This window comes from Brassica napus, chromosome A8 (genome assembly GCF_020379485.1).
Source record: "Brassica napus cultivar Da-Ae chromosome A8, Da-Ae, whole genome shotgun sequence".
NCBI classification, from domain to species: domain Eukaryota; kingdom Viridiplantae; phylum Streptophyta; class Magnoliopsida; order Brassicales; family Brassicaceae; genus Brassica; species Brassica napus.
In genome coordinates this window covers 6,845,443-6,858,840 of record NC_063441.1, presented here as the reverse complement: position 1 = coordinate 6,858,840, position 13,398 = coordinate 6,845,443, and the positions used below count along the sequence as shown (strand labels likewise).

At 40.4% G+C, this 13,398-nt stretch overlaps 1 protein-coding gene across 7 annotated transcripts; it reads left to right on the top strand.

The window, feature by feature from the left end:
* Nucleotides 1-10,937: 10,937 nt before the first annotated feature.
* LOC106418968 (protein GrpE) lies at nt 10,938-12,821 on the top strand. 7 transcript variants are annotated; one of them, XR_002653522.2, is made up of 5 exons: nt 10,938-11,206; nt 11,280-11,753; nt 12,048-12,241; nt 12,325-12,419; nt 12,603-12,821. XR_002653522.2 is itself a non-coding variant. In XM_022689840.2 (4 exons), the coding sequence occupies exons 1-3, from the start codon at nt 10,967-10,969 to the stop codon at nt 12,228-12,230; spliced, it is 897 nt and encodes a 298-aa protein (XP_022545561.2). In that variant the 5' UTR covers nt 10,938-10,966; the 3' UTR covers nt 12,231-12,241; nt 12,603-12,821. The 7 variants fall into 7 exon arrangements, 4 of the variants coding, with proteins under 4 accessions (XP_022545561.2, XP_022545560.2, XP_013715158.2 ...); XR_002653523.2 differs by having other exon boundaries at nt 12,048-12,248; XR_002653521.2 differs by having other exon boundaries at nt 12,048-12,419.
* Nucleotides 12,822-13,398: the final 577 nt, after the last annotated feature.

Here is a 13,398-nt window from a genome sequence, read left to right as displayed (position 1 = left end):
TATAAAAAAAAAATAATTATATATAAAAAAAATAATAATAAATAAGATCTATTGTTTAATTAGGATGAGTCTGAACATGACTTGGTGGCTAAAACCATTAAGGCTTGATTCATAAAGACTCAAATTAAAGAGTTCGAAACGGGACTTGGAGGCGGCAATCTTCAAGGCTCGCTTTCGCAAAGAACTCTTGGATATAGGTCAAAAAGAAGTGAACAAAACTTGGTGGCAACCACCATTAAGTTTTGATTCATGGAAGCCTGTCCAATCTTGGTCACTGATCCTGCAATGGAAGCAGACTTTGACTCAAGAGAGAAATTTAGAGAGAGAAAAACTAGGAACTAACTTTTACCTGCAACTCCAGATACCTGTTTGAAATCCTTGCATCATGTGATCGATACTCCCAAGGTAAAGCATTCACTTTATATTTATGCTAAGAAATGAAATCAGTAGAGGGGATGTCAGACGTGAATTGATGAGTTGTGTTATGTTAGAAATAGTCGTTAAGCTAGGATATTGCATAGTGTGGTTTTGTGATTAAGACTTTTTAAATGTGGTTGCAAAATTGTTGAGGAAAGATTTCTATGTTTTTAAAATCTTACATCCCTAAATATTTTCAAACCTCTTTCAGAGAGACTGCCTGTATGTTTTGCTTGAGGACAAGCAAAATGGTAAGTCTGGGGGAGTTGATATACCTTGGATTTGACCCATTTTATCCATGGTATATTAGTATTTTACTATATATATATGTCTATGTTTTCTACTCTTCTAGGTATGTTTTCAAGTTCAGGTGCATTTCAGAGTAAAGCTATGACTTTGGAGCATTTTGGAGCTTAAAAGATATTTCACCCGAGCTGACCACTTAGAGGTCGACGAGAGGAAGAAGAATCGACCGATGCGCATCAGTGCTGACGATCGATATCAGGAAATGCCTCGACAGATGAAGATTAATATCGATCGATGTACACAAGTACAGTCGATCGATGTCGAGACACCAGACGCGACATTTTGGATTCAGCAGACTTAAAAACCAAGGCCAAGCCAAATTACCAAAATGCCCTGACGAGTTTTTAACCTAGTAGAATATATACTGCAAGTGTTTTAACGGCAGAGAGAGCTTTTTTTTTCTAGACCTAGTTTTGTTACAAGTTTCATTTGGAGAGAAGATCACTTGTGATTGGAACTCCTTGTTTCATTTTCTTATCATCTATTCTATGAGTTTCTATTTATCTATTGATGTGAATTGCTTTGCTATGTCTGAGTAGTTCAACTGTTAGATCCAGGGTTCATATAGGTTTGTGGGATTAGCCCCAAACTATAGATCTGCCTTGTTGTGATATTCATGATAGATTTGTATTCATTGCTTGTTTTAGCCTAGCTAACTAGAACTTGATCATAGGATTGCATATTCAAGCACCCTTGTTATCCCATCCTGAAACCTATCTATCATATTAGGATTGCTAGAGAGGGCTAACCGCCAATTTAGAATCTTAGTAGAGCATTTTCATACTCGCGCATATGCCTGGCTAGAACCCGTCGATCGATGTCCTCAACTGACAATCGATCGATGTTGGCAAAGGTGTATCGGTTGACGTCTTAATAGACTATCGATCGACACTCTCTTGTGTCTGCATCTAACCGGTGAAACACAAGATCTAGTCTGTTAACCAGTGGTACATGCGACAGCTGATCACTGAGTTAAGCGAATGAGCTCTAATATATCATGCATGCAACAGTTAGGCATCTATAGGAATTATAATCTCCATAACCTGAATAGTGGCCCTGCATCTAATATCATTTCCAACCTAAGTTACATTTATCATTTACTCGCTAGTTACTATTGCTATTTCATTTAAAACATTACAACCATTAGAATTAATAAACACTAGATTTAATTGTTCTCTAGCTCCTTGTGGATTCGATCCCTATGTACTACATTTGAACCTCTTTTGATGAGAGTAACACTCCTTAGGGTAATTTGAGTGGTATCACTAACCTACTTGTGTGTTTTTTCTGGTTTGTTACGTGGCTACACAGCTATCTGTAGAGCCTGTGATGGCTGCTAGTGGTAATCAAGAAGACAGGTGAGGCCTGTGGGACGATGAGAACTTCGACAGGAGAGTCAATCAAATGATGGAGTTAATCGAGAGAGGTCATGTGTTCACCAAGGCAGAGTGGTTGGGCGGCGATGACGGAGATCCACTCTTTGTGTATGGCGCTAAGACTGGATCTCGTAAGAGGAAAAATCAATCTGATAATGAGGATGGGGCGAACAGAAAACAAATGGGTGTCGCGGGGGAGCACACAGCGGCTGCCTCCATTAGCGTTGACTCCCGGATGTTTAGGGTATTGGAGGGGTGGGTTGATGAGGTGTTGGCTGAGGTAGCTCGACTCCGTGATGTTTGTAAGAATCAGGAGGATTTGATATGTAGATTGAAGCTCTCGATGAAGGTGAAGGTTAACCTCCAAAAATGAAGGAGCAGCCGTAAAAGACGTAAGGTGGAGGCAGCAAACAAATGTTGTACCTCGGGAACCACACCTGGTAGGGGTCATCTCAACCTTGAAGCTGGTGAAGAAGGGGCGATGCGAAGATAACCAAATACCTGACGCAGAGGTGTAAAAGGTGGGGTGTGGAAGTGGATGGCCTCTATGCCCCGATGATGTGGGGAGGCTGCCATTGGGTTGGGTTGTGGATCAGCCTCTGTGCATGGACGATAACCATCCTTGACCCAAATCCAGGATTGAATAGTATGGAAGAGGTTGAAGAGTTGATGGAGCGAGTAGCATGCATGTTGCCATACATTGCGAAGAAGGTTTGCCCACCAGAAGCTGTGGGCGAGCACCTAGATATTCCATTCCATGTGACTAGGATGGATGGGCTGTATCAGAATGTCAAGAGTGGCGACTGCGGCCCGGTGTCCGTGAAGTTCTTGGAGATGCATGCGACTGGGAATCCGACCCCGATAATGTCCGGGCTAACTGATGAGATGGTGGACATTTTCAGGAAGCATTACGCGATGGATATCTACAAAGGAGGTGTGTTGCGTCTGTACTTGCAAAATTAGTGTTGGGCAAAGCTAATGTTTATGTATTTTAAGATTATGTTGCTTGTTTGAATGATATAACGTTTATGCGATGCAGAATGATGTTATAATTTGAACGTAATGGGTATGTACTGATTATATTTTTTGTTCTGGTTTGACGGCTTTCGATGTTATAATTTTAGGAATTCTGTCTTTGTTTGGTGGAAACCCGTGGAAAGTGCTACGAAGTTTGTGTTAAGACCTTCATGCAACTCGAACATAATTTTACATGCGTATTCTTGTACTTGTACATTTTTTTAGCTCGTATGTACGGAAAACGTTAGGTTGAGATATACATATTGGCAAGGTATGACCAGTATTAGTTTTACATACATTCCATGTGCGTGTTCGCCTCTGCCACATATCAGAAGCATGTTGTACGTAAGAGTAGTATACGAAGAATTCAGCATACGTTACGAAGTGATGTACATACTTGTTGATGTACATACTTGTTGATGTGATTATTACGTACACGTTGCAATTACGGGCTTTTGACTTATATCTTGCGCATTAGCAGATTATGTACACATTACAGGTACATAGGTGTTTATGTTGTCGTGTACACATTAGTACACGAAGAATAGTGTAATCATGCATGTGTTCATTTTCTGGTGTACACGTAGGAGTAAATGATTAGAAGTGTACGACGTACGCGGCAGATTAAAATATGCACACTAACTAAAGAGTACAATAGTCACTCTTGTACATATGTTTTGATTTACACAGTAGGGTAATTGATGGTGGACACGTCTTTCCTAGGGAGGACGGTGTACAAGGCTAAGTCAACCATGAACTGCACGCTGGGTCAGACATATTAGCTTAGGATGTACCCGATTGACACACAAGCAATGTACATCGTAAAGTGTAATGATGTACAACGCGGGCGTACGATGTACGCCGTTGAGTGTATGCGGCAGAGCAAATGAGGTACATGCTTTTTGTAGTGTACATAGTAGCTATCATACTTTACGAAGTGATGTACAACTTTGTTGATGTACATGGAAGTGATGTACATACTTGTTGTAGTGTACGTAGTAGTCATCATACTTTACGAAGTGATGTACGCTGTTGAGTGTATGCGGCAGGGCAAATGATGCCGGATACCGTACACGTTACAGGTACGGGTTATGTCGAATCTGTAAGTCGGGGTATGTCGTACACGTTACAGATACCGGGTATGTCGTAACTGTCGTACACGTTACACGTAACAGGTACGATGCACGCTGTTGTAGGGTACGTAGTATGCATCATACTTTACGATGTGATGTACATACTTGTTGATGTACATGGAAGTGATGATTCCGTACATGTTACAGGTATGGGGTATGTCGAACCTTGCACAATAGCACACGTAGGGTTATGATGTACACAATCGAGACAACTAGAATAATGTAGTCATTCGTGTACATATGTGCTGTTGCACAAGTAGGAGTAAATGATGAGTAGTGTACGACGTACGCGGCCGATTAAATAATGCATACCAATTAAAGAGTGCAACAGTTACTCTTGTTTATATGTTTTTATGTAGTCGCTATGGTAATTGATGATGTACACTGCTTTGCGAGAGAGGACGGTGTACAAGGCAAAGTCAACCATGAACGACGCATGATGTTTCGGACACATGAGTTGAGGATGTACACGACGGGCGCACAATAGAGGACGGGGTACAAGGAAAGTAAAGGTAATGATGTACAACGCGGGCGTATAATTTACGCTGGTGAGTGTATGCGGCAGCGCAAATGATGTACAATGTTGAGTGTACACCACAGTAGCTTGAAAGGGTGGTGGACAATAGGGCAAGGGTTAGTTTGTACATACAATTTAAGTGTACGCTATTAGTTCGCGGAAAACTGTTTTACATATTTGCAAGGTATGGCAAGTCTTAGTTGTACATACACTCAATGTGCTCTATACATCTGCCACATATCGGAAGTATGTTGTACGGATGCGTAGTGTACGTGGTAACAGGGCGTACACAGTTGCTACTGTGGCGACGTAATGTTTGCATACACAATTGATGATGTAGACGTTTTAGTTATACACAGTTACGTACGTTATTAATGATGTACACATAATTGCTGTAGACATTAGGTGTTCTGATGTGCGAAATGGTGTGGACCTATTGTGCAGTATAAAAGCTTGTAGAAATTTGCTAGCCTTGAAAGTAGTAGTTGTGCATACAGGAAGTGTATGCTGTGTACGCTAGTATAATTTTAAATACTAAAGGGATTTTGGACATAGTAATTGTTATAAGGTGGGCAATTGTCGCGTACATTTAGTGGGGTGCAGTTAAGAGTGAAACACCATTTGGTTGTTTCTACTCCGGGGTGCAAAGTGATTGCTAAAAACGAGTCAATGGTTTCCAAAAAACCAGCGAAATGCCCCACAGCAAAGTACATAATACTTGGTCCAAAAAAGAGGAAACAACAGAGGGAAAAGATGCCGTTGTGGTGAATACGCTATCCAAAAGAGAATGCCAGGGGATAAAGGATTCACCAGTCTTCAGATGGGCACATCACAGTTGGTCCTGTTGTGACCTGAATGACCGCAGCGCCCGCACCTATTGATTTTAGTTTTCTTGGGAGCCTGCATATGCAAAGGATGGATGGTCAGTACATAACCATTTCTGTAAATTGCATTTATGATCGACTGGGTTGGTCAGAGATGAATTGTAACCTGTATTTCGCCTGTTGAGGGGATGCGTTTATCCTTAGGGCGGCCAGAGGGGCGGCGAGTGTTAGGAGGCTGCAAGTTGAGAGATAGGATGGCGGGTGGAATTGTGATCTCCCCAAAAGGGGCTTCCGGGTAGATGACACCGCAGTACGTGTCTTTCCATGTTAGGGTTTTGAAACATTCACCAACTAGCTGAACGTGTGGGAGGCCAATGGAGTCAGCTACGAGCAATGCATGGCCACACGGTATCTTCAGCTTCTGGAAGACTTGACAGGAGCAAAATTTATTGTCCAAGGCGACTGTGTAAGGGTGGCCGAAAACACCTTTGACTTGGGAACTCCAGTCCGTGATGTTAGCAATTTTGCTGCCCTTTGTAAGCCTGATGTGCGTGTCTATCACAGATGCGACCTCGGGGGTAACCAAACCCGTGTGCTTAGACGATTTGGTACGCCTAGCTGAGAACCAGCGTGTGAGCATACGCTGGATAAACATGAATTGTTCGACGACCAGGGAGGGTTTGGATTTTTTAAGAACCTTGTTTAGTTGCTCGGCTACGTTACTGGTTAGAAGGTTGTAACGATTTTCGGGAAAGTATGTGCGGGTCCATTTCGCGGTCCCGATGTCTTCCAGGTATTTGGCACAAGCAGTGTTTGTTTGCCGGATTTTCCCAAAGTTATCATCAAAGTCTTTGCGTTTGAATGAAAAAGCAGCCGCGCACACGAGTTTGGCGAGTCCTTTGCTTTTGAAACGAGATACCACATTCCTCATGATGTGGACGATGCAGGCCGCAAAGTGCGCTTTTGGGAAAACGAGTGCCTTCGCTTTGAGGATTGAGGCATGACGATCTGAGATGATAGTAAGAGAGGTGGAGTCCGCAATGATCCTTTCGACCTTTGTTAGAAACCAGAGCCACAAGTTGTCATTCTCACCGTCGACAACCGCAAAGGCTAGGGGAAACCCTTGGAAGTTTGCGTCCTGGCCGCTTGCGGTAAGTAGCACGCCTTTGTATTTCCCGGTTAGATGAGTGCCATCGATGATGAGGACTGGTCGGACACGACGGAATCCCTGAATCGATGCACCGAATGATAGGAAAGCGTAGAGGAATCTGGACTGGCCAAGATCATTTAGCTCGGTTTCAATGGCTGTGACAGTACCGGGGTTGGTTTGTTTTAGTCTTTCAAAGTAATCAGCTAGGTTGAGGTATGATCTTCAGTGTTTCCCACTGCAGTGTCTACAGCCTGTCCTTTAGCCCTGTGGCATTTCATGTATGAGGCCGATACACGGAGATCCTCCAAGACAAGCTGCTGGAGTTGGGGCGCTTTTGGACCTTCGTTGGGTTCTCCGTAACGAGATCGGTAGATATGAGCAATGACCTTTGATGTAGCCTTTGTCTTGTACTGGTCCCGCTGATCAAGGGGGCATGTGTGATCAAGCTGAGCCTTTTTGATAGTGTAGTAGCCACATGTGGTTAGTTCTTTAGCGAGAATGCGCCAGTCGCAGCGAGTGTTGTGGCAACTGAGAACAAAGGAGTTCCTGGTGGTGCGCGTTTGCCTTAAGTGGAAACGTTTTTTGATAGCATAGATAGCTAGACCAATCTGGCAGTCTTGTTTGGTTGCGTAAAGCTTCCCTACATGAGGTTCCCCGTCAGTGTCTTCGAGGTTAAGATCTGGTACATCATCATTCTCAAAGGAGAGGTCGTCAAACAGAGGAGGAATGTCAAATTCCTTGTCGCTGATGTCGCTTAATGGCCTGGTCTCCCTTGGTGGTGGTGTCTGAACAGTGGGCTCGCGAGGGCGACCATGCGTAGAACGTGGTGTACGCGGGGATAAAAGATTATTCCGCGTATGCGTGGACGTCAAACCTGAGTGTACACCATAGAGTGGGGTGTACGGTGAGTCACTGGAAGTATCAGTGTACGGGGATTGAGTGTGTACATCGGGGCCCAGTGTGTTGGGGTCTGCTCTACGTACCCGTGTGTTCGGTGTCTTGCATTGTACAGGTGGACCTTCCCTCTGGTGTACACCCATAAAATCAAGGTCTTTCTTCCAGTCCGTGTCATCCACACCGGAAACACGCACGGGGTGGTCGAATGCATTGCCAGTGTAGCTCTGGTAGGTTTCGGGGGCTGTTTTAGGCACATGTATACCAGCCATCACTTCGGCGGCGTGTGACCCGCCAAGGTGTTCCTTAATCAAAGGCTCCCAAAAATCTTTATCGTATCCCCGTTCCGGTATTGGATCAGGCGGCTGCGAGTTTTCAGGTTCAGTCGCGTCTTCCTCATCTAGGAGCCATGTGTCAGGTATATTGTCTGGGTCCTCTTTAAACATTTCTTCCAGCATCTCGTCGCCGCAGGAAAGTGTTTCATCCTGCACGGAGACACGGTGGGGGTTTGCTTGATGGATGTGATGGGGTGATGTGTTTACGTTGCTAGGTTTGAGTGGCGAATCTTGGAGTAGTTCATCTTCGTCGAAGAGAGAGAAGCTGGGGATTTTGAAGGATGATGATGAGGAAGGTCGAAAAGGGTTGAGGTTGGGATAAGGCGTCTGGTTGGGGGTTGTGAAAGGGTAAACATTGTCTCCGACTTGCGTATCTTGCTGGTTTACACCTTCTGAGTTGAAGGTAACAAACAGGTTCATGGTTTTGTGGACAGCTAGGTGCTGAAAAAAGAATGACACGGCCCCGTCGTTGATGAGAACAACAGGTGGCGTGGTGAGACCGGTGGCTAACTCTTTCATATTTGGGGACCAGTAACTAAGGACAGCCTGCGGAGCGGGGACCGTAAAGGTGAAGAATTCTTGAACGACATTGCTCTGCAATTCACACAGTGACATTCCAGCACGGACGGGGATGATTCTAGACATCTTCTTCTTGTCGATTACAAACTCCCAAAGCGAGCCTGCTGAGGTCCAATCGCCGGGGATAACGATGCAATGGTCAGTCATGAATAACCCTGCGACAAAATAGAGAGTCTCAGGTTAGCTATATTGGTTAACAGAGAAGGCGGTCAGTTGTGTAGTTGCGACATAATACCTTTGTGTTGAAGATGGAGACGGCGGTTGTTTGAGAACCGTGAATACAGAAAAGGTATATACGTGAGATTGACTTTTAAAAAGAGTGTTTAATCTAAGTCGTCGATTAAGAAAGTGAGAGTGTAATCCAACGGTTAAGTTAGGAGGTAGATATAAGTCAAATCAGAGAAAAATGGGATCGATCTGAACTGTATAAAATAGGGGTAAGATGAGCGGCTGGAGTGTTTTCCCGCTAATATAATCTTTTAGTTAGTGGGTTGTTTAGTTAGCGGTTAGAGTTTAGTTAGACATAAAGGTTTTAGTTGCTAGAAACTGCCTGGGTATAAGAAACTGCCTTTTTGTGTTAATTAAAACTTGAAACTGCCTTCTGTTGTAATATTTTCTTAAAATTACTATATATATATTAGCTTTTTTTGTTTATTTGTCAAATTGAACCATAATTGATTACATAATACATATTATATTTAATTAAAATGATTTAAGATATAAATAACTATTATCTTATAAAAAAGTTGTTTGTAAATTATTTTAAAACTATATATTAGTTTGAGTAATTTTATTTCGAATATGGCTCTATAGATCACAAACCTGACTTTTATTGGAAGCGGCTGAGAACCTTGACAGACAATAGTTGGGAAAACGGCTTATTCATGCCCGAACTAGGGATTGCTGAGAGAATACATACCTCAACTTTTACTGTAAGTCGAAACATACCTACACTAATCAAAAATTTAAAATTCATGCCTGAACTATGGGTTGATAAAAAAATACATACCCCAACTCTTATTGCATGCCAAAACATACCTTAACTAATCAAAAATTTGAAATTTATGCCTAGTCTTTAGAAGTCAACGCTAATTTCAATCTATACTATTATTTTTGAAATAATTTTATAGCAACGGAGCTCTCACGTTAAAAAACAGAGTGGCTAAAGTTTATGTTATCCTTAATGAATTTTTATATATATTCTATTATATAATAAAAAAAAATTATATTAAAAATCTTATATATTTTTAAAAAATTATGATGATTCTTATATATTGTGTTGTTATCTTAAAATAATAGTTTACTATTGTAAAAGTAAAAAAAATTAAGAGACATGATTTTTGCAATATTATATTTTCTTAAAAATATAGGATAATTCTTATATATTGTGTTGTTATCTTGAAATAATATTTTACTATTTTGAAAGTTAAAATTTAAGATAAAAATAATATCTAAGTAAATATTAATGGAGCAATATATGTGTATAAGGATATTTTCTAAGAAGTGATTTTAAGATATATTTGTATATATAAGAATTATCTTTTTTTTAAATATAATATTGTAAAAAATCACTTCTTTTAATTTTTTTACTTTTATAATAGTAAAATATTATTTTAAGATAATATATAAGAATCATCATAATTATTTTAAAAAAATATATAAGATTTTTAAAATAAAATTCATTTTATTTAAAAATTCATTAAGGGTAACATAGAATTTAGCCAATCTAATTTTTAACGTGAGAGCTCTGTTGCGAAAAACTACTTCGCAAATAAAATTCATTTTATTATATAATAGAATATATATAAAAATTTATTAGGGGTAACATAGATTTTAGCTACTCTAATTTTTAACGTGAGAGCTCCGTTGCAAAAATTTACTTCGCAAATAATAGTATAGATTGAAAATTAGCGTTGACTTCTAAAGACTAGGCATAAATTTCAAATTTTTGATTAGTTAAGGTATGTTTTGGCATGCAATAAGAGTTGGGGTATGTATTTTTTTATCGATCCATAATTCAGGCATTAATTTTAAATTTTTGATTAGTGTAGTTATGTTTTGACTTGCAGTAAAAGTTGAGGTATGTATTTTCTCAGCAATCCCTAGTTCGGGCATGAATAAGCCGTTTTCCCGACAATAGTTACAGACTTACAGTCAATGACGGTGAAAACACACATGTTGATCTTTTGCTGGGCAAAATGAAGATGCCACGTGTTGAAAGCAAATTGTATGCTTACACATTTTACTGCGTCATATTTATGTTTTTAATTTAAGCAGTGTTGGGCTGTGGACTATTATTTGTATCTTTTGTAATAACATTGGGCTTCAATTAATCAAATATAATGGTTGACAAAAAAAGACCTTTTGTATTATATAACCAAGAGAGCGTAGTAAATTAGTACCAAATCCAGTCCGACGATGGCTATTTCCATAACTCATTTCTTCTCCTTCTCCTCTTCATCGCTCTATCCGTCTCCATATTCATCAGGAAAATCGAGAATCATTCCCTTAAGAAACCTTCATCTCCATGGCAGACCGCCTTCATCTCCATCCTTTTCGAAACTAAACCGAGGGGTTCAATTCATATATCTATCTCCTATAACCGTCAACAGTCAGAGAAGTCACGTATCATCTCTCTCTGCCCACCAAGCTTCACCAGTGAGTTGTATACTCTTCCTCTCCTCGGGTCTAAGATTCCCCTCCAGATTTTGAATAAATTTTTGATTTGCAGACTAATGGCGAAGAAACGAATTCAAAGCACCCACCAGATGTAAAAACCCTGATTAAAGCTTATAAACAAGCTCTCTTCAATGGAGACCAACTCACCCTTACAGAAATCGAATTGTTTTTCTGCGAAATCGAGAAGGAAAAGAATAGATTCGACCACAAGGTTTTATCATTATCAATGAAGATAGCTTCAGAGAAGGACACGAAAATTAGGTTGCAGGCTGATTTTGACAATACAAGGAAAAAGCTTGACAAGGATCGGCTTAGCACAGAGTCGAACGCAAAAGTGCAAGTCATGAAGAGTCTCTTGCCACTCATTGATAGTTTTGAGAGCGCTAGGCAACAGATTAGACCCGATACAGAAACGGAGAAGAAGATCGATACAAGTTATCAGGGAATTTACAGGCAATTCGTTGAAGTGTTGAGACACCTTCGTGTTAAAGCCATTCCAACTGTGGGCAAGCCATTTGATCCTTTGGTAAGTAAAATGCTCTTCAGTTTTTCTGCAGCAAAATGAATAAAATTTGAAACTATCTTCTTTTATATAGTGATTATTATAGTGTAAATAGTGAAGAAGGCTGTTTCAGGAGCTTGATTAGCTCACATGAGTTGTGGAAGTAGAGAGACTATTTGAGAAATTGGTCACAGAGTCAATGGATGTCTTTGCTACACGTATTGGAACGCTTTATATTAACACAAATTTGTATTATTGTGTACCAGTGAGTAATGTTTGTTGCTTCGTGTGACTTAGCAATATCCTCTATTGTTGCAGTTGCACGAGGCTATTTCGCGTGAAAAATCTGAGGCGGTTAAGGTAGGGATGATAACCGAGGAGCTTACCCGGGGTTTTTGTCTAGGAGATCGGGTTCTGAGACCAGCAAAGGTTAAAGTCTCTCTAGGACCCATCAAGAAGAAGACTGTTTCACCTGCTGACGAGACTACACCTTCTGCTTGAGCTGATGTTTGGTCAATGGTTCTCTATGTATCTCATGTTTAAGTCTATTTCTTTCCTTTTCAGTGGTAAAACAAACACATCTATTTCTGAATAGGTAGTTCGTTTGCTGCTTAGAGGTGGTTTTACTCATGGATTTGATCAGAAGCTTCAGGTTCTTGTCGTCTGTTTTGGTCTTTAACAAATACGTTGGTACAAATATTTTTTCTCGACCTGTTTTTTTTTCTCTCTCTGTTTGTCCTTAGTTTCTCTCTAAGCTTATGAAACTATGGTTTTTAGTGTTAAAAATGGTAATGTGGTAAACTTGTCTGCTCTTTTTGTGTTATCTAAACCGTACTGTATGTTATAAAACTTGAATTTCTCTTTTGGTTTTAGGCTGATGGTGAGAAGAAAGATTATACTTCCTCTCAGCCGGTGGTGAGAGCAATCACTTTCCAGCAGGTGACTAACTTTTTTTTTTTAAAAGAGATTGTTAAAGCTACGCACCTAGTCTTATAAATAGACTAATAAAACCTACAACTCAGAAAGAGATAACACGTCTGTATTTTTTTTGGTCAACTAAAAACAATGTTAAAAGGGTTTAGATTCGTTTAATTAGAACACAATTGAATATTCTCCAAAATAAATTTGAATAAACTGAAACTTCCCCTTCCACTTCAAGCATAGGCGTTAATAAACTGAAACTTCCTCTTCCACTTCAAGCAGAGGCGTTCCCCATATAAATTCCAACTTACGTCATCTTCTACCTAAAGGAATGAGAGTGTGTCTAGGGGAGAAGAACCAACTGTGACTGTAGAGAGAGAGGCAAAGTATTCTAAAACATCAGAAAAATAAAACACAACAATGAACTAAGCACCTAGCAAGCAGTAGACACATATAACAGGGGAAAGCAAACCTAAACAACACAGTCTAAGACGTTATCAAGATGCTTCGCAACTTAGAGCATAATAAAAGTTTGAAAAAGTAAAGATTACTTACCGATTAAGAGGCGGACCACAACTCGGGTGGTTGCTGCATTGTTCCTGAGATCGGACCCCTGCATGCATTTCACCCACATCATCTGGGTTTGGGTTAACCAGATTGCGTCCTGTGCTCCATTTTTTGGGGAAGTTGCAGTTTGGGGCAGATACACGATCTGAGTCTTTGGAATCCCGTTGTCAGGAGCTCAAAA